General features: G+C 38.7%; 1 protein-coding gene across 1 annotated transcript; it reads right to left on the bottom strand.

Moving 5' to 3' along the window:
* Nucleotides 1–1,778: 1,778 nt before the first annotated feature.
* On the bottom strand, nt 1,779–26,902 carry LOC137296170 (kinesin-like protein KIF22). The gene is made up of 16 exons (XM_067827880.1): nt 26,761–26,902; nt 25,828–25,977; nt 24,860–24,987; nt 23,739–23,905; nt 19,125–19,270; nt 18,272–18,445; nt 16,613–16,688; nt 14,997–15,041; nt 14,033–14,183; nt 12,781–12,928; nt 11,109–11,386; nt 10,678–10,824; nt 10,202–10,297; nt 8,585–8,709; nt 3,796–3,855; nt 1,779–3,390 (listed from the first exon to the last, which is right to left on the bottom strand). The coding sequence occupies exons 2-16, from the start codon at nt 25,968–25,970 to the stop codon at nt 3,358–3,360; spliced, it is 1,917 nt and encodes a 638-aa protein (XP_067683981.1). The 5' UTR covers nt 25,971–25,977; nt 26,761–26,902; the 3' UTR covers nt 1,779–3,357.
* Between the last annotated feature and the right edge of the window lie 401 nt (nt 26,903–27,303).

A 27,303-nucleotide genomic window follows, 5' to 3' on the forward strand; every position in this document is an offset into this window, starting at 1 on the left:
GGAATAAAAAAACCCTCTCCGATTCCGTGCACTGTGAGAGGGCAAAACTTAAGCATCACCAATATGAAGACACATGTCAGATTCTAGCTTTCTGAGCAGTTGTTTGGATCCAATTTGAAGAAATTCTTTTTGTCTTCATTTAACATGAGAAAGTTAGATACCATCCACATTCTGATTTCCTGAATGCCCTGTTCCAGTTTTGAGATGTTGCATGAAAGTTCAGATGATTTGAAGCTGACAGAGTGGAGTGTCCTATGCATACAGGTGGTGAAGGAGTAAGCATTAACTCCGAAACGTTGTGTTCTCATATAAAGAAGTTGATATCCATAAAATCTTCATTCTTATGCATTTCACTTCTAAATGCCCTTCAAAGACTCAATTCAGTGCGGTCAGAGATCGGACTGAATCTACATGAGGGCAGTGCAAGTTATACCACTATGAGTCTCAAGTCTACGAAGAAGAGTTTTGTGGTCAATAGTGTCACTTGACGAATCCAGACTTTTTGTTGACCCATATATACCATAATGTCATTGTGAACTCTAACAATGGCTGTTTCTGTGCTATAGGATGTTTGTATGCTGCTTGGAAGGGCTCTCCTAACTGATTCATCTCCAAAAGGCGTTTGATCTGTGCAGGTACAACTTTCTCTAGACATTTAGAAACAAATGACAAGTTTGGCACAGGTCAAAAGATTGAAATTGGTTGGGATCAGATCCAATTTTCTTGAGTACAGGCATGACTATAGCATATGGGGAACATGACCAAGGGAGACTGTAACAACCTGGACTTTAACAACCAGGTGGGAACCAGGTGGGAACAGCATGAAGAGCCGATGATTTGGTACTGGCACTTTTTATGACTTTCAAAACGTCAAGGGGCATGGGACTGAATCCATGGATGGCTGTCCAGAGAAATTGTGGTCCTCAGCAACTAATTAACTGTGACAGGTGTGATTAACATGAAGGTTCTGTATCCTGTGTATCTGGTGGTTTAATGTCACGCTTCAGCCTATTTCACATACGTTGTACCATTGAAAGCAAATCCTCTTAACATTGTAAACCTGATGCTGCAGGTCATTTGAAGGGGTTTAATGTCACATTGTAAACCAAAAGTCACTGTGTTCTGTAATCTGATTGGTTGAAAAACATGATCAAATGGTATTAGATTCCCGGAAACTGGAAGACTATCCACTGCGTATTTACACGTAAACAATTGTTTTGTTGTGTCATCAACAGTGGTGACGTCATTCAAATCATATTGTGACATAAAGTTAGAATGACGTCACAAATGAGCAACTCCAGACGTTACCATGGGAACCAGCTGAAACGGCCAGCTGATGACACTTCACTGCTGTGTCCGTATTCGATGTAAACGAGTGCAGACACTAAAACCCCTTTGGTTTACTTTTGTGTTTACAATGTCGATAAACATTGACGCCGGAGGTTTCAAATGAAATATTCCCGTGCTTCAAATACTCAATAACACCCGGAAATTGGCCAACACATGATGTTTATCTCCTAATTTCAGTCTATTTCACTGATGTGTGTACCAGTCAAAGCTAGTCCTCTGCTTAACATGGATACGCTGTACTTCATGCTGACTAGTTCTTGTTTCATGACCGAAGTCTGAATGCAAGACAGGGTAACAAGTTTTATGGCATGACATGGTCAGGAATGGACATCACCAACTTTTCACTCTTTCCACATGGACGTTTTGTTTGATGAACTTGGCCTGGTATATAACATGCCCAGGAGGGAAAGAAATTTGAACACTTTAAGAAGATGAAATATGTTTATTTCATGAACTATTGCACCAGTGGAAGCAATGAATGATTTGATGTAACTGAGATACAAACTATCATGGAATGAACACTATATATAGAAGAACTATTTGCCATTTGTAGCTTTGGAAACATCAACCAGAGGTGCTGAAAATATGACATTTACTTGTCTATTATCATCCAATCTAAATATGTTGCTTTCTCATCAGTTGGATACAGGGGAATTTTGAATTTTATGTCTGAACAATCTACATGGGAGCCAATAACTGAAACATTTCATCAAATATTCTAAATGTGTTTTTACATTAACAAAAACATTTGAATGAATGAGCTGGCAGTAGCAACATTTTCATTTCAGAAACATCTTGCATGACAGCTATGGTTTTGACGTTTATTGTTCACTGTATGTTAGAACAATAAGTAGCTGCATCTGGTAATGTGTGCATTTCGTGTGCGTGTGTGCGTGCGGTTCAGTAAGCACATGGAATCATGGCACTGCAGAATGTTGACCACCATGTGAAGCTGAGATATCTTTGCTGGTCAGAAAAAACTATCAACAAGGAGTCCAGTGAGAAATAAGATTCCTCATGACTAATCAGCAGAAATACATACATTCCTCCACTATTAAGCAATTTTATGAACTATATATACAATTGTTCATTTTAAACAAATCCCCATTCATAGTTTGTGTAGTGTTTTTGTGGTTCACATACAAGATACTGTTGTACACTGCAACAGCCACTCGTATGACAAGTGCCATAATTAGACAAGGGCTGCCTAAAACAGACCAGTAGTACAAATCTACAGTCAAGTACAATCATAGTACATCAAGCAGTCTTATAGCACATTTTGAAAGTTATATATGAGGTAAATGAGATGGGTTTCATTATTTCATTTAAGGGAACACCTTGCCCTGACTCAGTTGTGATGTGACCTATATTTGAGGACCAGGGCCCACTTGCACAAAGCAATCTTAAGCTACAGTGATTGTAATTACCATTCTCTAATATAGGAGATAGTCGTAGCGCTAAGACTGCTTTGTGCAAGTAGGCCCAGGACATACTGGTGCATGAAGTTTTATGTATTTGGCACAATGTTACATACACATAGCAGTGTAAATGAACACCCCTGCATTGTAAGTACTGTACAGTTAACCAAGACACCGGTTATTTGCAGTTTCTTGATTTGTCAGCTTGGCAACAGTTTTGTTTGCAGTGTTCATCAGAATGTTTTGAATGAACTCTACAACATGCTAAAGTAAGATGTGTGATGCACTGCCTACAGCCACAGTGATCACAGCATATCAAGTATTTGTTGGTATGAGGTGAGCTGACAATTTCCTGGAGTTGTAGAAAGTCATTAACAGGTTGATGAATAGATCGTTGTGTATGCTACACATCACTTTGGCAACAATTGCAGGAACCAAGCATCACAAGATGTCACACAAACAGAGTCAGAAAGAGTCAGCATTCAAGATGTGAGCTAACACTGTTCAGTTGTGTCCATCCTGTTCCAGGTACAGCTGCTTCAACCAACAAACACGAGTAGACTGCTTTCACACACTTTCCTTGTGTGAATCACGTAAACACAGCCAGGTTCACCATGTTGCTCTGAAAAATGGGAATGCAAGTACATTAAAACACTAACACAAATTGACTGTAAAACAGGATTCAATTTAGTATTTAAGGTGCCCAGTTCTAATGATGCTATCAGTGACTTATTTTAAAACTAAGACACCCACTGGTGGTGACTAGTGCTATCATGCTCAGTTTTGACTGATATACAAATTTAGATAAGCAAACAAACTAACTGTGTTTTGCTAAATTACACATTGAGTTTTGTTTCCTTGTCTCCACTTCAACAACAATACCAGGGGAGGAAACTTTCAATGGAAGCACTCTCTATTCAAGTAGTTTCAGCATGTGAAGCAGTCGGACCAGGAAGAATCCTGCTACAACATGCTTGACCTGAAAACAGGAACTGAAACCAAAGTAAGATCTACTGTAAATACCTACATGCAACAGATTCTGCACATATTTCTCTGTGAAGCCAGGAATATTTCTTAAATCTTGAATCTGAAATGAAAGCAAGCTTAACAGTTGATTGAAAAGAATAATTTGTACTCTAAAAATACAATATTTCCTTGCCTAAATTGACATGAGCTAGAAGTGTTATCTCGTATTCTGTTATAACACCATTAGATACTTGATTCTAACTGGTTGGTCTATCATAATTAGGTGGATCTATACACGAACTTAGATAAGCAACCCCTTACATATCTCATGATTGAATGAGTTCTGATCATAACCATTTGGAGCATATTTGGGAGATGATTGGTTGTCTTGTCCACGAAAGTGAACCTACTCTTCACAACCTTGCCCAGTTGGAAGCTATTTTACATTAGGAATGGCGTAGACTGCCCTCTCTGAGGATCAGGAGGCTGACAGGGAATATGAGGAGCTGGCTGTCATACAGTTACATGGAGATTACACTCGTTATTGCCACTGAATTGTGTAAGACACGGAAAATGAATGTTCTTGAATGTTTACTTCCACCAACAAAATCATTTAAACAAACCTGTAGAGGTTATGAATTCTTTGAAGAATGTCCTCCTTGGGGTACATATATAGCATTAAAATGTCCCTTTTAAAATGCCTACGACAGTTGTAACAATATTTCAATAAATATTTTACAAAACAAAAACCTTGTTTTTGTCTTGTGAGACCACCCCTACAAGGCCCCTTCTTGCTCTCCCCTCTACCTTGTACCTCACTTTTCATGCTGAACTAGTCAGACAGAATGTGGGCAGGTGGGTGGCCGTACCCCATGGAGGACATTCTTCAAAGAATTCATAACCTCTACAGGTTTGTATAATTCTTTTTCAAAAGAAGTCCTCCTTGGGGTACATATATAGCATAAGACAGACTCCCAACGAGTCGGGAGAGGCATTCTGTCTGCTAACGTGCACCCTTCACACACTCTCATACACTGCCAGAAGCTGCCAGAGATAGAGAAATACACTTTCCCATTCACCGAGACCGCTGATGTGCATCAGGCGGGGGAGTGGCAAATGAGGGTAATAAGAGCCCACGCTCCATTCTCTACACTGAAAATTCACCAAACCAGTGAAACAGTGCCGGGAACAAAAAATAAATAATAGCATATATCGATGCTATAATGAAAACATTTTACCACCACCAGTAAATACCCATCACCAATAAGAATGATTCTGTGGAACCCACCACCAGGAAGAATTTATACAAGGTCATGAGATCGAAAGCTAATTCAGCTAGGGGGGAATGACGACCCTGCCCACTGGTGAGAACTGTTTGGCCAAACCGAGCACGCTCCTGTGAGTATTTGTCCAACTGGTAGTGTCGGATGAACGTGCTCGTCTGGCTCCAAACAGGAGCTGTGCAGATCTCCTCAATGGGCAGTGCTGTTGCATAAGCCTGTGATGTAGCCATTGCCCTAACTGAATGAGCTTTTAACCCATTAGGTATGGTTAACCCTTTATGAGTGTAAGCCATACAAATGAATGAGACAAGCCACCAAGAAATGGTTTGCTTGTTCGCCAGCAGACCAGCTCTCCCTCCGCCATAACAGCAGAACAACTGTTTATCCTTCTGGATATCATCAGTTCGTTTGATATAAGCTGTGACAGTTTTACGTGCATCTAAGATGTGAGCACGTCGAAGAGAGATACTGGACAGGGGCGGCTGTATGAGCGTAGGTAACTTGATAGGTGCTGTAACATGAAAAGTGCCTGCGAACTTAGGACGGTAAGAATCCGGCAGTCTAATACTGACCCTGTCTTTGTGAAAGACAGTCAGAGCAGGATGCGCTGACATTGCGTGAGTGTTGTCTACCCGCCTGCCAGATGTTACCGCCACAAGAAAGGCAGCCTTCCAAGTTAACAGCTGCAGAGAAAGAGACGACAGCTCGTGAAAAAGAGGACCGGACAGCCAGTCAAGAACGACTGACAAGCCCCACAGGGGACTAATCCAACAGACAGTCGGATGGATCCTATCCACACCTGCTCGAAAGTGCTGCACAAGAGGGTGCTGCCCCAAGAGAGCACAGTCGACAGGAATATGAAATGCTGAAATAGCTGTGGAATAGCCTTGGATAGTAGACGCGGTTGAACCAGTGTCTAACCAAGACTGTAAAAATTCCAAAACTTCAACTGAAGTTGAAGAAAAGAGATGAAGAATCCCCCTGTCGACACACCAGCACCAGCATAACAGACCCATCTATCCTCATACTGAATGTTTGTCAAATCCCTTTCCTTGGAAAAGGCTGCTGGGGCGCCGCAGCCTTGCCCTTGCCCCTACCTTTGCCTTTAAGTGCCTGCAATGGTTGCACCCATTTAGCAGCATCCTTGGCCAGAACCGAAGGGTATGAGCTGATGTTGCAATACCGAAGTATACGCCGCGTGGATTGTAACTTTTAAACATTGTGCAGCATTGTGGTATTGCTCTTCACGCTTGAAGTAAAGGGTGGCAACCTATGCCCTGTTTTGCCAAGGCCATGGAATTGCCTGAGGAACCCCCCAGGCCATGGAATTGCCTGAGGAACCCCCCAGGGCGACCGACGCATAAATGCAGTAGTCGACCACTCGGGGATTGTACAAGCTGAGGTCAGGTATCTCCAGTCCAGTTAGGGCAAATCGAAACGAGAAGGAGAACCGACAGAAGGGGATTAACCACTTCAGCGAGAATAGATGGAATGATATGGAGCCGGGTATCCACAACTTTCGCTAGAGCAAACTCCTTGCCTGGGAGCTGAAACTCAGTGGGGTCAGGCGCTGCCAAGGCAACGACAACCTGAGGCAGGACGGTAGCTATACGCTCCTATACCTGCCTCAGCGAAGCGCTGAGCGAGATGGAAAATTTGCTCGGCCCACCCCGACCATAGTTCCCTCGACACGATCCCCCAGCAGCGAAGTCTCTGAGTCAAACCCTTTTTCTTGCTTGAATCTTTTTTTGCTTTCTTAGATGGCGGCTCTTGAGCCCATATATCCTCCCCTTTTAGTTTTCAAGGCACAAGGCAAGAAAGCTTAGCATATGTTGCAACCTTGCTCATCGTGAGCTTCCTCTGCCAGGCATCTTAGGATAACAAATGCCTATCTTGTGGGGGCAGCACTTGTGGGGGCGCTACATGATGTGCATCCTTTGAACTGGAAAAAACAGAGCTGAGCTGGTAGCCAGGTCCGTTAATCCATAAAGTGCACATTAATATTCAACAGAAACAGTAGTACGCACAGATGCTATTTAACTGTTAAATAATTAAAGCTATTATACCTACAATTGATGAATAACCGACACATGTGCATAACTAGAGAAGCCACAAAGGATATGATATTTAAGTAACCAGCACATTACTCAACAACAATTGATAAACATCTCACTTTTTATATAATAAAGAGATAAACAGTAAGCATGTAACAGTGTTAAAATATAACCCCATAGTACTCTTTTCCCACACCTAAGGTCTTTGACAAGGCTGGAAAAAATAAAGAGGAACGTGCCTACAGCCTTCTTACCTGCCACATAGCTGGAAGCAACGGACACCATGCATTTCATGAATGAAAAAGAGTGATAGCGCAGGTAAATTCCTGACAGCGCCTGTGCATGAAAAAGGAACCATACATACAGATTTGGGGGCTTTCTCGCTCATTTTCAACTTGATTCGTAAGCTATGCTTCCTTTGTATAGAGCTTTGTGAATGGACGACTGTCCTCAACGACGACAGTATGAAAAGTGAGGTACGAGGTAGACAGCTAGAGTTACCTGCTCTTGGCTGTTGGGGGCCCAGGAAGGGGCTCTGTAGGGATGGTCTCACAAGACAAAAACAAGTTTTTTGTTGCGTCAAATATTTATTTAAATATTGTTACAACTGTCATAGGCATTTTTAATGCTATATATGTACCCCAAGGGGACTTCTTCTGAAAAAGAATAAACATTCCATGGCCATTCTTGTACACACACGGTTTTGTAAGAAAATTAGTTTTTGAGAAATTATCATAAAGTCTACATGGATTCCAAATCATACAGGTCTGGAAAAGTCATGTTTTCCATCATTGTCAGCAGGAAAAGTTTTATGTATGTGTTGAAAACCTATCATTGCAAAAGTACAGAGCATGCTCAACTAAGTTCTTTGTATATATTATTACTAAATATCTCTGATTAGCAGAGACCTAACTTGCCTGGTAAGAACATAATTTGTATTTAGTTTCAAACCTCAGATTTAAGTAAATCAATGTTGTGCATGAGTTAACTAATCAATTATGCAGTCTGCTTATCTTCAAACTGATTGTGCTGGCTACAGTTTGGGAGTGCATACCCTTCTGATTTTTACTAAGATGGTTCCATAACAAGGTTATTCTAATGGAGATGTAGTCAGTGACTGACACTGACAGCAAAACACTTCAAGAATCACTAAACAATCAGAAACAACACACCTGTATCTTTAATGCTTGGATAAAAAGACTGTTAGTGTGAAAGGTGTGAAAATCACATGAACATAAACATACATCAGTCATACATTAATGACAAGTATATGTCAAGTAGACGTGCTGTCATGTTAACTCCCCATTAGAATATTCATATGGCAAATATAAGCCCACAATCTAGAACCACAGCTATGCACAGTGAAGACTGGCACCAAAAATGACTGTCATCTTTGCTACCTTTCTTGAGTTGATAATCAAAACAATGGACATATAACTAAGCCTTTGCATAGGCAACACATGCACACAGGATCAGTCTCCTGTCTCAAAACCCTGGTCCTCTCATGCCTCACCTGGGAGAAGACACCATGCAACTCTCGCCATTCAAAGATGAGCCGTGCCCTCTTGTTGCCCACAGTGTGGAGTTGCTGGAGTTCCTTCACTGATGATGAGTTGAGAAGATGTAGGAAATCACCATCTGTAGAAACAAACATATAGTGGGGATACATACAGATATAGTACTACCAAGTAAAGGGGATACATTATAAGCTGTTCACTGGTCACGAGGGGGCCATGGGCTCATGTACCCTCAAGGTTTGTTTATGTTCCCCGAACCCTCCAGGGTACATGAGCCCATGGCACATGAGGGACAAGTGAACATCTGAATTTTAATTTTGAACTGTTTGAAACATTTCTGTTGAATTTTAGGTGATATAGAGTTATCTCCCTTTCATCGATTTTCAATAGCAAAACATCGGTAATTTCCGGCATTCGAGGCAAAGAAGTTCTACCATGAAGCACCAGAAGAGTTCGGAATTCCCAGCGATATACATTGAAAATAATACATCGTCTGTGAGCGGGGTACATTGAAAACTAAGAGAATAGCGCTTAGCCAATCAGAAAGTGACATTCATGTGTGAGATAAGATAATATAAGTTGTTCACTGGTCACAAGGGTGGTATGGGATGATGCACCCTTGATGTTTGTTTATGTTCCAGTCTAAGTAAACTTATCCTCAGTACTTTTCGTTACACTCCACTACTGAGTCTAACAAAACCATATGGGAGGTCGCGTCAGGTAACCTTTGAGATTGACCAACCAGAGCACAGCTTACCAAATTGTGAAAGTGCACATTCGCACATACCTTTGGCACGATTCCGAATGCTATTTAGCGTATGCTCCCTTCTGGGTGATGCACACGGCGTACATACAACCATGACAATGGCGAGTAAACAGTCGCTGAAAATAGTTTTTTTTGGCAATATTCAAGGATGTCATCTTGCAGAAATATTAGCTAATGGTAACCATGTCAACAGAATCCCCAAAGTGTATATACTGCAAGTCAAATAACTGTGTTATAGGCGGATTTTCGTTTGTGGAGAGATCTGTGTCAGTGACATGAATATTTTGAAAGTCCCTCCGATCCCTAAATAGTAGCCGTTGCCTGATTGGTTAAATCTATTTAACCGTCTCGCGTTTGATTGGACGGCCATTTGTTTCTCAAAGGTTACCTGACGCGACCTCCTACTAGGTTTTGTTAGACTCAGTGGTGGAGTGTAATGAAATACACTGAGACTAAGTTTACTTAGACTGATTTATGTTCCTTGAGCCCTTCAATTGTTTCATGTAGTGGGGGATACATAGAGATACAGTTATACCACAAAGTGATGGATAAGTACACACACAGATAGATGACATCTGCAGCGGACATATGAACCATGTAGACAGTAGACCAAAGAGTGACACAGACACAACAGACAAGAGAACCATGTGGTTATGTGTACACAAAAAAAGAATTACGCATGTTCACAACGAAAACCATTATTACAACACTACAAATTTGTAGTCGATGTCTCTCACGTCACAATGACAAACAATCAACCCTGTCATTCATTGCCACCACCTAATCCTCATTTTTTTTGTTCTTATAACAACGACTGGGTAACTAATATGGATAAAGATGTGCCTACTGTGTTTATGCTGTGCCTCAGAACTAAGTAGGTGTGCTGGCCCATTGTTTTCAGCCAGTCTCTCCAAAGCTTTTGCCTCAGCTTCATCATCCTCTTCTGAAAGAAACAATTAACAGCGAGGTCAAAATAACTTCCCTCATCCCCACTATACCCACTACAAACTAAAGTGAACAAACACCAACTTCAAAATGGAAAGTGAATAAAGGGGCAAATATTTAATGCTGACACAAATAAAGCACAGTATTCCTTGTGATACCTGCTGCAGTGGTGATGAGTAACCAAACTCAAGAAAACTTGAGGATCATCACTAGAATTAGGATAGAGCCTTTGTTAAGCACTGCACCATATTAGCACCTGTGTATTGTGAATTGTTATACATGATATGGATAACCTACACCGGAACAAGTCATCCTCAATCTCTGAGGTGAATATTGACCCTGCTCCCACTTTTCAGACAATCATCCATTGAAGCTTACCAAATATATTTCTCTTGGACCCAGTTGACTTGAAGCCTTTCTTGAAGAGCCTGGGTGGATCAATAAATAGAGGACTGCAGGTGATGTCATTGTCTTTTACAGACTTCTTCTTTCCCACTTTTGTCTTGTGTTGCTGGTTCGTTGTGTCTACAAGTCAGTATCAGGTCATCAGGGTTTTGGAAGAACAAAAGTTGTCATTTCAAGTCATTCAAATCATCTTGATCCCCATCCAACCATACAAGGACATGTAATAAAACCTTTTGTTCATTTGAACAGAACAATGAGAAACGAAAGAGAATTGTTTAGTTCATTTAAAAACATACAAACTTGACTTTAAGCAGAGCAAACAACCACTGACCTCAGTCAGTATGATTGAATGGAACAGTTTGGGTTAGGGATGTCAGTCATGTTTCAGAGCAAACTTCAACAACCTCTCATTGGTCTCCTTTCTGTTCCCTTTTTCCCTTTCTCATCATTTGATTTGCCGTCTGATGACTTGCTTGTCTTTGTTGACTGTCCCAACTGTTTGAGTTGATCTTGGAAGACTGAAAGTTGTTTGTGGATGGTTTCCATGGAGACAGGTTCCCCACGTGAGGTTTTGGCAGTTTGTGCTGCCACCTGATGGATGTGGTCCAGGATATTTTTCTCCATCTCCTGAAGCCGACTGTTGACCGTCTGTTCCAGGTTCTTCTGTCGCCTCATCAATGGACTGTTAGTTCAAAACATCACCAGTCTTACCATACATGACTGAGTTATGAAGTCAGAGAGTTTTTAAGTATCTCATGTTCTCAAAATAGTTCAAACTGTTAAACAAGCATATGACAATCTATGTTGAGGTATGGAAATTGTGAGTGCTGCAATTGGCTGTTTGAAACTAGACTAAAATCTAGTAAAGCACACATAGATTGCATGGTACAGGACACTTACAGAATGCATGGACTGTGTCCAGTGCACTACTGTGCTACCCGAACTGTATCTGGAACACTACTGCTACCTGGACTGTATCTGGAACACTACTGCTACCTGGACTGTATCTGGAACACTACTGCTACCTGGACTGTATCTGGAACACTACTGCTACCTGGACTGTATCTGGAACACTACTGCTACCCGAACTGTATCTGGAACACTACTGCTACCCGAACTGTATCTGGAACACTACTGCTACCCGGACTGTATCTGGAACACTACTGCTACCCGAACTGTATCTGGAACACTACTGCTACCTGGACTGTATCTGGAACACTACTGCTACCTGGACTGTATCTGGAACACTACTGCTACCTGGACTGTATCTGGAACACTACTGCTACCTGGACTGTATCTGGAACACTACTGCTACCTGGGCTGTATCTGGAACACTACTGCTACCTGGACTGTATCTGGAACACTACTGCTACCTGGACTGTATCTGGAACACTACTGCTACCTGGACTGTATCTGGAACACTACTGCTACCTGGGCTGTATCTGGAACACTACTGCTACCCGGACTGTATCTGGAACACTACTGCTACCCGGACTGTATCTGGAACACTACTGCTACCTGGACTGTATCTGGAACACTACTGCTACCTGGACTGTATCTGGAACACTACTGCTACCCGAACTGTATCTGGAACACTACTGCTACCTGGACTGTATCTGGAACACTACTGCTACCTGGACTGTATCTGGAACACTACTGCTACCTGGACTGTATCTGGAACACTACTGCTACCTGGACTGTATCTGGAACACTACTGCTACCCGAACTGTATCTGGAACACTACTGCTACCTGGACTGTATCTGGAACACTACTGCTACCTGGGCTGTATCTGGAACACTACTGCTACCTGGACTGTATCTGGAACACTACTGCTACCTGGACTGTATCTGGAACACTACTGCTACCTGGACTGTATCTGGAACACTACTGCTACCTGGACTGTATCTGGAACACTACTGCTACCTGGACTGTATCTGGAACACTACTGCTACCCGGACTGTATCTGGAACACTACTGCTACCTGGGCTGTATCTGGAACACTACTGCTACCTGGACTGTATCTGGAACACTACTGCTACCTGGAGTGCATTGACTGTGTCTGGGACACTACTGACCTGAGGAGGGGAGCAGGGTCACTGGAGAGTGGGGCCTCAGCACTGATAGGGGGAGATGATGGAGTTAGTTTGGCCTTTTTCCCAACCGTCTGTAGGGGTGCTGAGTTACTCCTCTTCAGTTTCGACTGATGACTTATGGCTGAGACAACTAGAATACACAGAAACATGAATATGAGCACCAAACAAATAATTTATGAAAGTGACACAGAAAACAGTATCACTTCTAATGAAAAAAGTGAATATTATTAATGACCGGCCATTTCTTTCAGTACTCCCAAGTTAGAGTTCCAGTCAATGTTTTCATTGCTGAATGTTGTACTTTATGGCACAATTGTTAAGGATGTTGCTGGCAAGAAAGTGCAAGTTGCCACAGGTACATATGGCAAATGAGAGTCAGAAATATCATCAATACTGAAACCAAGTTCAAATGAGCTGTAAGTGGTTAAACATCAAGAGATGAGCTCTTTATGAAGTCACCTAACAACGGACCTCATAATGGCCAGTTGTCAAGCAATTTGGGGACATTGTCAGTTCCACTGTCAAGTGATGTCATAGCAGTATAGTCATGTCCTGTCAATCTAATGACATCATGCTTCATAATGACATACTATATCTTGTTCCATGACCTAACAGTGTTGAGTCAAATTGTATGAAGTAAACTTACAATTAAATTTATGATATCGTGCGTCTTGTTTGTAAAACAAATTCCATCCATTTTATTTATAACAGGATTTCCAGCAGCCTTTTTATTGGACAGTTAATTGAAGACCTAAGGACTTTGCACATGATTATGCCCTGAAATGTTACCCCCATCAGTCAGTAGATTTACCATTGCGGACAAAAGACCAGGGAAATCAAGCACAAAATGCATCACACTGATCCCCAGTTGTGCTTAATCCTTGGAGAAGCATGAGGAGCTGGGGACATTTGCTGGAGAAGAATCCCAATAAGGTTTTGGAAACATGCATTTACAAAGGCAGGATAGTACTTTTGTGGACATTATTCCCACTTACCACGTCACAAGTAAGGGATCTGCAAGCAGTTTTATTAAGCTGTTTGCTGGTCACTTTTTTTAACAACCTGCACATAGTAGTCTGTTAATAAACTACCAGTGCATGATTGTCAACAGGAAATTGCACCCTCTGCTGTGATACTGGTTTTAGCAGTACACTTCCCATCGCAGGCTAAGAGGATAGCATACTTACCCTTGGAATGATCATGAAGAAAACTATAACAAAATAGGAGATCTCACCTGGAGTTTCCTTGATGCACACAGTGTTGGTGTTGACAATCTTCTTGCTCTTGCTGGCAAAGTTGAGAGTACAGTAAGTGTCGTAGTAGTAGTGCTCCTCAGGAGCAATGTTGGTGATCATGATGGAATGACAAGACCCTCCGATGGAATCCTACATACACAAGCACACTCATAACTGACAAGTCAGTAGGTTCACCCTATCAGCAGCTGAAGAATATTCATGTAATGATCCTGCTGGTTGAGCATGTGCATTGCTTCCAGTAGACTGATGTATGTAATTCTCTAAATAAAAATGTAATTTCTGAATAAAATTGATATTTAATGCTTATCCTGACTCATGCTTATTTGCTTGTCTCCCTCTTGTATCCGAAGTTTTAGTGGAAACTTGAAATCCCTTAAAGTTTCCTCTCACCCACGAGTACTCTCCCTTTCCTCCATATCTGGCGCCAATATTGGTCACATGACCAGCCATATTTGTAATTCTCTCCTTTGCCCATCAGGGAGGCTGTGTGGGAGGCTTGAGATCCCTATATGGCAAATTTCTCTTGTCTGTTTGGGTCTTTTATCCAAATTTTGCTGTATATGGTTTTTGCTTTGTATTTTTAACTGTGTGTTGTAAAAATGTTGTGTATAAATTCTGTATTTTATGTGTGTTGGCAACTTGTAATGATGGATCATACTTTGTTGACATGTTGATGAAAACATGTCTGCTTCAAAAGAAGGGAACTTCAAGGGATTTCTATCGCAAAGAAGGAGGACATAAGCATATAAGCAGGCAGGATAAGGAAAACTATGTAAGTTGGGACAGTTCAAGAAAGCTTGCTCCATGAAGCCATTAATTACTGGATAACATTTAGTCAACATATATGACACCATAAAAAATCATAAATTTGCATTATAATCAAAACATGTCAGTTTTGGTTTCCTAAAGTTGTGTGTAACTGTGGCATTTCATATAGCCTACCTGCAACAGTCGAGTCAGCTTGCTGTTTCTGTAGGGAATTCTTGGCTGGAAAACAAACAAATATTTGGAACTACATAAATATGATGATGAACTACACTTTATTGAAAGCTGGTAACTGAGAATCAAGGTTGGGGGTGCATTTGGGTGTTATCTTTTGCTGTTCGTGGGGTTTCAACTACCATTTGGAAATGAGTGAGTGAATTTAGTTTTATGTTGCACTCAACAATATTCAAGCTATATGATGGCAGTCTGTAAATAATCAAACATGGACCAGACAATCCAGTGATCAACAGCATCAGCATCGATCTACGCAAGTGGGATAACAATATACAGACCTTCATAGTTAAATTCTCAAACACAGATATAAAGTTAAGTCGACAGTACACATCACATCTTGTGTAAGTTCGATGACAAAGCACCCACACCTTTTTCTGTGTTTCAGAATTAAACATTCGCTGAAGGTTAATTCTCTCCTCTCATTCGTAACTTGGATGCAGACGAACAACTTCCAATTTCGTGCAAATAAAATATTCATATTTCTGACAAAATCTGAAATTTCTTTTTTCAAAATGATCGATTTTGAGAATGTGTCAAATGCATCTAGCATTATTGTAAAGATGCCTAATGCGTGCCGCTATTAATAAAGTGTCTTTAATCATGAATATTTTGAAACTGTTGTCACAATAAATATGTCAGTTTGTTTCATGTGTAACCGATCCTACTTTGACAATAACTCTACTTTTCACTTCGGCTGTCAGTCAGTTTGTACTCAGTTTTTAAAATAAGCAAATTCTGCGGCAGAAAAGTGGCCAGTTCTGCAAGGATTCTGCATGAAAATGTGTTTTCCGTAGACCAGACCTTTTTCTGTGTGGAAAGGTAAAATCCGTGATTTTCTCTGCAACCGCGTAATTCAGGAGTGACTGCTTTAGACCTTTTATCAGGTACTGACATATGTACTATTACTGGTTGAGATATTTGAGGCATTCAGTCCAAAAGAGAACACATAATGGATGACTATTGTTTGAAAATCTGGCCCCTAACCCGAAGCCATCCTTGATATCTTCAGGGTATACGTGAATCTCCACTATACCCTGGATGCATCTACGACTATTACGATAAATTTACTACCTCCTTTGGCTGTCTCTTTATCCAATCAAGTGTATACGCTGGAAGCTGAGCAAACCAATCACAACTGACTATCGCTTTCTAAATTATCTAACCTATTAAACTTAGTAAAATGAGCCATGCACTGGTTCTCTGAAAGAGGTAGAAGGAGTTCTTGCATGTATTTAATTTTTTTTTAACCTATCAGTGTGTCTGTATGATTTCCCAAAATCTGAGTTGCACTGCGAACAAACCATCTATGATGACACTAGCAAGTTCAGTTGTAACAGAGACGTAACTGATTGGCTACTGTCAGAATGTGGAACCAGCCAAGGGAGGTAATAAAATTTTCCATAGATGCATCCAGAGTATAGTGGGGATTGATTGGAACATATACCCTGGAGATATTGAAGATAGTTCTCAGTGTCACACGCTGTTCAGAAATCTGGCAATAGATGATTGTTGGCTATTAGACTGAATGCTGGCTACAGATTGCTATTATTCTGTCTTACCAGACCACAGTTGATGGCATCTACCACCTCTCCCAAGGAGAACAGAGACTTGTTGATGGCCCCACTCTCCTTCAGTCTGGAAGTGAAACAATGAACTGACTGGTAAGGGGATCAGCCTTTTATTTCCTTGAAAAGTTTCATAAATTATTCAATAATTCCCACTTATTTAAGATATTACCAGTGTATCAGTTAAATGAACATAAAAGTTATATATGTATACAAATGTGATATTACGCTTGGCGAAGCAGCCATCTGAGTTTGAAAGTAACCTTCATCCCAATTTAACAGAACTTCAGCCAGTTTATTGTATCAGTTGAAATTTTACAAAGAATGAATTATAGTAAGAATTAAGACCATAATTATGTGAATAAATGAAAGAAATAAAGAAAAAGAATAAAAGAAGTACATATGTTAAGGAATGAAAGAATAAATAATACACTGCAGCCTTGCCTCCCAAAACATGTTAAAGAACGCAAAAGTATCGTGAGAACATGTGTTAACATCAGCTGTCCTTTTAAAAAATCTACTTTGTTTACATTAATAATTAATATAGATATCATTGCATGCGGTGAATGGAATGGACATTAACAAAATGTTAACTGGCACTGTCACACTGCCCTCAAAAATAAAGTGTAAAACTGTCACAAAGCGTTCTTAAACACCTTTCCAGTTTTGTCAAATAAGATCATCAAGAAAGAAAGAAGTTAAGGAACTTAACCCTCTAGCATCAATGGCGAATCAGGTCAGATCGGCGATATATCATATTTTTCACACACCTAAAATACACCCTAACATTTTGTTTTAGATTATGAAACTATCACTATTACTTGCAAACACATTTCATCTGATAGTATATTCTCCTCGTAAGAATTAAAGTTGTGTGTGAAGATGTTTTTGAAGTAATAACTAGAAACACTCAAACAGCGGTGTGCAGTATTTCGATAGTGGATCAGAGCAGATCGGTGATATGTCACACTTTTCACACACCTCAAAATAAATACACCCTAACATTCCTTTTTAGGTCAAGAAACTATCACTATTACTTGCAAACACATTTCAGCTGATAGTATATTCCCCTAATATGAATTAAAGGTGTATGTGAAAGATGTTTTTGAGGAAGTAACTAGGAATACTCAAACAATGGCGTATAGCATTTTAATGGCAGATCAGAACAGATCTGCGAAATGTCATATTTTTCACACACCTCAATTACACCCGAACACTTTTTTAAGTCATAACACTATTACTTGCAAATACCTTTCAACTAAAGGTATGTTTTCCTTCTAAAAATTAAACGAACGTGTGAAAGAAGTTTTTATCAGCACAATTTAGTCTATCTAAACACTGGCTACACTCGTTACGTAACGACCCAAGACAAACATTCAGTGGCTTTTCGAGGACTTTCTTCTGCACTCCCTCTACATAGGTTTCCTGCTGATACTTGTGAAATTTGGTAATCAAGAATGCATGTTAGTTTTCAGAATTGATATTTTGATGGTCCAGCCACCCTATTAGCCAGGTTGCACTTGGTGGAAGAACTGACAAAAAAAATGAAATCGCACCCTGCATATATATGATGATATGTGATTTAAACTAGATGAGGCTTTGCCTTGGTTCTGATGACTACTATCAGGCTAAAGGTCCTACTGTAGAACTAACCTAATGCCTTTGTTGCCTGTCCTCCGATTGTCTTCTGACCCTGCAAGGTCAATGAGGTAAATCTTGCCCTGATATTCCTTGTAGGGGGCACACAACTGAGTTTTCCGAATCTTTAACATCAGAATACTGTGGCTTCGACTTGACCTGTCATTTAGTTTCGTGGCTGCAACAGTCCTGAAAAAGTGACAAAGACAAGTGATGGGTTAATTAAAACAAGATGATTTAGGCAATACAATATGAGGAAGGTGAAAGACAGAAAGGACCGAAGCTCACTAGCATAACAACTCTATCATGACAGCCTGCATCAACATATTTTACCAGATTGACCCTTCGACAGTAACCCTGAACATTCACAAGCTCATGTACCAATATTCATGCATGTTGTTACAAGTATGACATGCACAACTGTTTGTTTGTCTGTTTCAAAGAAAGCATGCCTCTATTTTTCACAGGAGGAAATGGAGCGTTTTGTGGCTCATGATCTGGGTCGCGAACGCTTTGGACTATCAAGGGCAGGGATTATTCCAAAAGAGAACAGAGGAATGCTGTGCTATGGCAATCAGCTTGTCATTAACTGTCGCCTCCTTCACATAGTATCACGCAGAAGATAACTGTTGCTAAGTCTGTTTTGATACCAAGAAAACAAAATACCACAACATATTATGGATCAAAACTGCTTTGGCAGACTGAATAGTGTGCAAACTGCGAACTGATTAGTTGATATTCGTTACAACCACCAAACATGTTGTACAAATGTATGGAAATTGGCAGGTTGTTATGGCGTGCTGACTTCTTTGTGCCATGATTAACAAGATACTGAAACACTCATAACATACTACACATGAAGATTTACCTGTTATTTGAAGCTGGACCAAACAGATTCTTGAATTCATCAAAATTCTTTATTGTCTTCTCAGCGAGGCCAGCAACAAAGATATTATGATTTCCATCCTCTCTTATTGGGAGGTCACAGTTTCTTGGCTCCAGCAGGTCTTGAACCTATGTCAATTATAACTGTTGTATTCATATTTTTGTTTAGCTTGGATTAATACATTTTCTAAATTTGATTACTTATTCTAATGGCCCAAGAAAGGATTGAAATAGGGTGGGGTATCGGCAGATTATTTGTGCTTCTTACAAATATGTCATTTTTAAAGTATAATTGAATTATCCTGACTCAAGCTTATTATGCTTATCTCGTTCTTCTATTTAAGTGATCATAGAACACTTGAATCCCTTGTAGTTCCCTGAAGAGGATGTAAAAGTTCATTCACCTATGAGTTGCCTCTACTGAACCCCTTCCCACCAAAACAGCCATGTGACTTGCCATGCTTGTCTCTCTCCTGAAAAAGCTCATTGGTGGGGCTCGACACCATGAGTCAGGATAAGTATAAAATATCACTTTCAATTAAAAATTACATATTTTTCCTTATTCTAACTCATGCTTATTATGCTTCCAGAATCCAGAAACAGTGGTGGGTCAGGCCACTTTGTGGATTCATCAGCCATCCTTGGATACGTTTTGCTTGCACCCCCATGGGAACTGCATAACGGCACTTTCTGGATCCTGTTCTTCCAACTTGTTTTCTCAACTTGGATGGGGGAACCACATATTGTCATATTTTCTCTAAGAGACATGAATATTGTAGATTCATATGGATTTTGGATATCCTAGTATCTATGATTCTTTGCAACAACGTCCCATCTAAGTCCTAGAAGTACAGCATCATGGTCACCTGAGTTGAATCTAGTTTGTTGTTTGTTTGTAGTTTTGTCAAAATTTTAATATTTGATGTAAGCTAAGTATAACAAAAAAAAAAACATACACAGCTAAATTTGGATACAGGGTCTAAATATACAAGGACATAGTGCTGACCCAACCATGCACATGGGCAATGGAGAGAGTGACAAGCATGGCAAGTCACATGATTGTAATGGCGGGAAGAGGTTCAAGAGAGGCAACTTGTGGGTGAATGAAATTTATGTCCTCTTCAAGGGGACTACAAAGGATAGAAGTGTTTTACTATCATTCACACAGGAGATAAGCATAATAGGAAAAACAAAAGTCTGTTTTATGCTGGAACCCAAACATGTCATCTTTTCTTGTTATTATACTGTTTCGTACTGTGTGTGTGTGTGTGTGTGTGTGAGAGAGAGAGAGAGAGTGTGTGTGTGTGTCTGTCTGTCTGTCTGTGTGTTGGAGCATTCTTTATATATGAGTTATTCTCAAAAGTTGCAGCTATTTGGTGTACAAAAGACGACATAATTCAAATACAAAATAATCAATCACTATTTTCACAAATGGCAAACTACATTGTTAAGGTTCACATATCAATAATATTTGAGGCTTAATTATGTTCAGTATTGTCATGAAGACTAATTAACATAATTAGGTCAAAGCCACATTGTCTTTCCTGTAACAATAGTAATAGTGACTATAGTAATACTTATACTTTCTTAAAAATACATTGGTACCTAAAGATATTGCATTGTAAATTCTACCTTACCTGTTATTTTGTTACACACACTTAAAAATTCAGGTCTATGATTGCATGTTTATGAAATAAACCTGATCTATGCTGTGTCAGATGAAAAAGTTAAATCTGCTGGTACTTTTCAATGTTCTTGATATCCCCTCAACTGTCTGTCATAAAAAATAAATTGCACTGAAGGTGATTTGAAGAGAATATTTTCATATTGATTTCTGACAATGTCTTACTGTTTAGTTCATAAAACATTTACTTTCAAGTCCTGTTATATGAAAGACAGTATTGTTATGCCAAAGACACTCTATGTTATTAGAAAGAAAATATGTGAAATAAATTTGAAAAACTATTTAATTGTAACAAAAATCTTTGACCTATCTGTAATGAAAGGAAAAGTTCTTTATGTGTTAACCTCAGAAGTATAGTAAGTGTTACATGTTATATCCATATCTCCAAATAAGGTGACTAACAATGACGCGTTTGTTACACTACAGAAGACAATTCGATTGTATATTTAGTTAGGATAAGAATACATCATTGGCATTGATGATAAGCTAGGTTCATATCAATCAGTTTCTAAAAGTATTGTTTTTACCATACTTGTAGACCAAAATATATAGTCTATATTTTAGAACTTTGCCTATTTGTTAGCCTAAAGGCATGTCAGTGTTACTGGAAAGACATTTCAGAACAAGTTAATGGACGACAAAGAAGAATTAAAAAACTATAGACTTCGTGCTTTAAAAAAACAACAATTAAAGTAGCAGTTACCATCTTGAAATTTGTTTCTTTTAGGAACTCAGAAAAAGACATTTAATGATAAGTGTGACAGTATTTGTCATGAATTTATGAAACTGTCAAACAGGTTTACAAGTAACAAATGTATCAAAGTTTGGATCACCATCCTCAAACTGTCAAACAGGCTTACAACTAACAAAAGAATCCAAGTTTTGATCATCTGCCTCAAACTATTAAACAGGCTTGCTACTAATAAAGTATCAAAGTTTTGATCGTCTGCCTCAAGCTGTCAAAGTAACAAAATAATCTCTGTATTTGTCACGCCCATTTTGCCAGTTGTGAAAAACATACAGAAATGAATGTTTCACTGATTTTTTGTTTTAGATTATCACCAATTAACTTATTTTAGGAAACTGGATGTTCAACGCTTTGACCGTTTTTGCATACTGATTATTAGTGTCATAATTAGTATGATCCGTCACACACTGTCTTTCAAATAACAGTCTTTAAAATAGATATAAGCATGCAAAGTTTCAAGAAAAGACTTCTGTGTTAAGCGTAAGGTAATTTTGTCTTATATCTTAATGCACAACTGAACAAATCAAGAAAGAAAAACAAAAATGAACGATCATTTATATTAAACTGTCTTTGTAGTAACAACATAAGTCCTTTAAATAACAGGTATTTTTGAAAGGTGTGAAACATACAAATTGTTGAGGAAAATATCAACTGTTATTTCAAATATAAACTTTATGGTCCTAATGTAAGGACATGGCAAATCTAGATGAACAAAGACCTTCTAGATATATTGCGTAATTTCAAATTGGTATTGAATTGTCTCTGCAGTTACATAACTTGTCTCTCCTGTAACAACCTTTTACAAAAATATGTATAGCTGCATTCAGAAGAGAAAGTGTAAGACATGTTTCAGTTTCTGCATATATACACCTTAGATTTTTATCACAATTAAGCTGTTAATGACATTGACATTAAAATAAAAAGAATATGTGACTAATCAAGATATTTTCCTTTGAAGTAACACTGATGGTCTTTCCAAAAACGAAACAGCGGTTACAGAAAAGACTGTTATTTGAGAGACAAATAGCAAAAGTAAATTCAGAAAAAAAATAATGACTATTCCCTTTCCCATTTCAGACAACCTCCTTGTGTTGTAATTATGGTTCCCAATGCAAAGAGAAACATATTTTTGGAAAATTTGTTTCTTTTGTTAATTGATGTTACTTAAAAGACACCCATACAAAATACTTGCAAATGTTTACCTTTTCTACTCAATTTTCTTTAAAAGTTTTGACATTGAACTTAACGCCACATTCTTATCACTCTCAACCAGAAGTTGTTAATGAGCATGATAGGGAGTTCCACTTTCACAAGATGAGAGATCACTGATTATTTCATACTTTTATGGAACTGTTACAGGAAAGACATGTTTCTTGTATGCAAGAGAAAAAGATTGTTTTTTACTTCATAATTTAGCTTGAAAATCACAAACATCTGCCAGGAAAGGGAAAAAGGTCTATTCTTTTCAACTACACCAGAAACAATATTTTCTTAAATGAAATTTCGTGCACAGCAGACACCTGATGTTAAGTTTCTGAACCCGGATACATGACATATGCATATCATTTGTTACAAAAAGGAATAAAATAAAAACTATTTGGTCATTTTGTTGGTCATAGAAAATTCAAAGATTGATTAGATCGGTAATGAAGGAGAAATCAGATTTTTAACCTATTGATAAAATTTGACGGTTATAATGAAGTTTGAATCCTGATACCTGAAAAAGCTGCATCTTTTGAGGATGACTCATATAAGTTCTTTTGAGCTTGTTGACCAATCCTGTTCATTCATGAAAATTCTGGTGTTGCTTTTTGTCATGAAATAAATATGTTTAAACTATATTATTCCATGATGAACTGTGACAGTTTGAAAGGCCAGTTTGTTCACCATTGCTTGTGACATAATGCTGATTTATGGCTGACCCTGGACAAATATTACTGCAATATTGTTAGTCCTTCAAACAGCCCACCTCTACTTCTCCTTTCCAAAAACCCTAGACATCGCAATCAAACAATACCATTACTTTATCATCATAAATTTCCAGATTTGAGAGGGCAACACAGCCAAGACATCACAATCAGACAATACCATTACCTTTTCATTATAAATCTCCAGATATGATAGGGCAAGACAGTCAAGACATCACAATCAGACAATACCATTACCTTTTCATTATAAATCTCCAGATATGAGAAGGCCACCTCAAACTTGTGTGAGTGGGCTTGTTCATTCATATTCATGGTCTTCCTGTCAATTGTCTGGAAGAGACCATTGATAACTCTTGGGATAACACCAGGATCTGCTGGTGACCCAAGCATTGTGTAGGTCTTTCCTGAAACATACAAACCCTCTCACCATTTACGTTTACAGGAAGCTCTGGATAGCGTAATATATACTAAGTATCAAGAACTCTCCCCAACATGACAGATATCTTAGTGTCCACTTCACACACATGTGAATGAACTGATTCCCATTTCAAAAGACGGTAGCATTGCGCATTAAAATATACAAGTCCTTGCCATAAGTTAAGATTAACACAAGTCCATCCCCAGCCTCCACCTATGCTGATCAAACCAACTGTTTGTAATTGTATAGCATCAATTAACCATCATTCATAACACCTTGACAATAACATTGCAGAAACACAGGGATGAGAATGGGTTTGAGTGAAATGAAAAGAGGAAAATGAGCTAGGGGCTTTTGAGGGCCGGAGGTTTTGATGATTTTACAAGGAAGATCCCAGCACGATCAAATCCACTGAAAATTCTCATCCCCAGGCACATTAAGATATGTTACCCACAGCATATCTCTTGGCATCCTATGAGTAAATTTAACACTCGACAAATACACAATATTAAGAAACACAATATGCAGTGTCAGGGCTCCAGATGATTTTTCAAAATGAGTATGTACCTTATTTTTTAAATATAAGAGTACTGGGAAAAGTTAGAGTACTGAATGGAATTTAATGGTGTTTAAGTAATTTTCTGTTTCGTTTCACATATGCACCACAACATTGCTACTCTTGTGTAAGCTGGTCAATAAACAATAAAGCAATACTTTTTCAGATAAATATGACCAAAAATGATTCTAAGATCTTACACCATTGCTGTGGTGCATATCTGTTACGTTTTCTGATTTTGTTTCCTACCGTATCGTACATATATTTTATTCGTACATACGCCAATGTGGCCCTTATCTGGAGCCCTGCAGTGTCATCAGTTTAGACTAGAGAAAGAGAGGCTAAAGACCACTGCAGCATGTCATACAGATCAAATTGAGTTACCTGCCCCTGTAGGACCATATGCAAATATGGAAACATTCTCCCCTTCTAAGCTGCGGTGGAGTAGATGTTTTATACACTCATTGTAAATAAGCTGTTGGGAGCTGGATGAATCGTAAACACTGGAAAAACTGGAAACAAAACCACAATAATCTGTGAGGTCAGATAATACAGGAAAGGACATTAATCATGTTAATAACAACATTCATAAATGAGAAACTGTACTGGAAAACCATCTTACACACAGAGCTGGAATATTTAATACCACCTAAAGTTTACTTAAACACTATTTCAATAACACATTATCATTGCTTTTGACAAGCCAGTATGAGGGGGAAGGAGGGGTTGATTTTAATGGAGAAGCATGTACAATGTGAATGACCCCCTACCTACACCACACACACACCCCCGGCTTAATACTTGAGTACAAAGTAAGTGTACACATCATGTACCAAATTAGTGACACTCCCTCAATTTTTTGTACAAATTACTGACCCCTATAATATATGTGTACAAAACTGATAATCCAGTACTTTCCTTGAACAAAATGGGTGACCACCCTTAGATAAACTATTCAAATGTTTTAATGTTATGACGTGTTATGAAAACTATCTTATAAATGTGTGAAAATGTGTAATGAAATTGCAATTTTGAATGGTGATTTCTGCCAATGTTTGCCAGCTTGACTATTCTGGACAAAATAAGTTAGGGATATTGGTAATTTTATGACTCATATTTTATCAGTGTGTCTGTGAATCAATAAAACATTATTATTCAAAATTTCTAGATTTGCATATATCTCTAACTTATATTCACCAGCATACAAAAAAGAGCAGTCATATGCCAATAAATGTTTCAATGTTCCCTTAATACATCTTCACAGATAAAGAACCACCCTAGTTATATCAGAGACCATATTATATGGTCTCTGGTTATATGAGCTGACAGAGAGTTGAGGGAGTAGAACTTACTCATATTTGATGTTCTCATTGATGTTTCTATGGTTGAATATTTCCACAGAGTCTGTACCTGCACTCACACAGATCTTAGCATCTTCTTTTAAAGATGGACGAACACGTATTACAACTTTCACTTTGGTCTGTTTCTTATCCATGATTACTCTGAAAAGTAAATTTACAATATTTTACTGATTATTTCAGTGATTTAAGCATAAATAATCAGTGGTCCCTATCAAGCCTATGAAAAAGACCACACATCACCAGACTTTTAATCCTCCTCCCCAATATATTATGAGCTAGATCAAGAAAAGCAGATGATAATTTTTAAAGCTATTGTTCTGAAGCAATTTATAGGTCAAAATCTAATAAACATGATCTGTTATAAGCTGATAATACCAAACACTGACAAATACTGCATGCAACAGCATTTATGTAGCATTCGGCAAATGTCATATTAAACATGTTAAAAGGTTAAGAACAAAGTGTTTGGTTAAGGTTTGGAACATATCCTAACAGTGAATTTCAAACACTGGTAACTGTTCCTCCCAAACAGGTTGATGTTGCCGGAAGGAATAATGACTGCAACAAAAATATGTATCAAACGTGTAATAAAAAGAATAGGGGACCAAATAGCAGGTAGAGGATGGTCATAAAAATGATCCATTTCGATTACAATCTTTTCATCCACACACAAAACAATTGCCATACATTCATCGGTCAGATGAACTGTTTAACACACAGTAATGCATAACATCAACATGGTAATCTAAAGTTCTAAACATACTCTGCCACTATAATACTGAATACTGACTAAAAGTAAAACGTGATCACATTCACAGCCCGGTACAATCAATGGCACAGAATATGCCTTTCCAATAGCTTCGATAATATTACGGTAATGTTGTAAAACGCGTTAGGTATATGCAACTCATAGTTCAAGCTCACCTATGTGCGTGCGCTGAACAAATACACAAGCAACAGATATGATATTGTAAAATGTTCCTTCGCGTTTTTGTTGATAAACAGTTTTGAAAATGGCTCCGTCTGTTGTTCCAACCAATCACAATGTCTTGTCAGAAAACCATCCGGCCCCACTCGCGTATTTCCGTAATACGAGCTACGACACTCGGCTTCTCCCGGAATGACACGGGTTTGTCCGAAGGGGACCGGTGTCGGAAACATCCCAGGTACAGCAGATTATCGTTCCTGCTAAAACTCCTAGCACCGATAAATAGGTCACTATCTTTATTCCCTAATGAAATATGGGAGTTGCACGCGCTGAGATAGAGCTTGCATGCTTCCTAGTATGTAGTGGTTCTAAAACAACTACTATTAGAAGTTGAAAGTTAATTGCATATGTATACCATGTAATCAAGTAAAAAGGTGAAGACTTTGTTACTTTTAATTTTTTATGCTAAATAATAATATATATTGGTTATTTTTTGATTTCTGAGCGTAACTATTAGGGCATTGTAAATCTTGATATGT

Source organism: Haliotis asinina, chromosome 1 (genome assembly GCF_037392515.1).
Source record: "Haliotis asinina isolate JCU_RB_2024 chromosome 1, JCU_Hal_asi_v2, whole genome shotgun sequence".
NCBI classification, from domain to species: Eukaryota; Metazoa; Mollusca; class Gastropoda; order Lepetellida; family Haliotidae; genus Haliotis; species Haliotis asinina.

What these genes read in the sequence shown, in the direction of transcription:
- LOC137296170 (XM_067827880.1), bottom strand. Translation starts at nt 25,970, where the DNA reads ATGGATAAGAAACAGACCAAAGTGAAAGTTGTAATACGTGTTCGTCCA. An exon ending in GTGCATCAAGGAAACTCCAG is followed by an intron (nt 12,929 to 14,032) that starts GTGAGATCTCCT and finishes TGTGTATTCTAG; the next exon opens with TTGTCTCAGCCATAAGTCAT. An exon ending in GTCCAAGAGAAATATATTTG is followed by an intron (nt 10,298 to 10,677) that starts GTAAGCTTCAAT and finishes TGTTTCTTTCAG; the next exon opens with AAGAGGATGATGAAGCTGAG.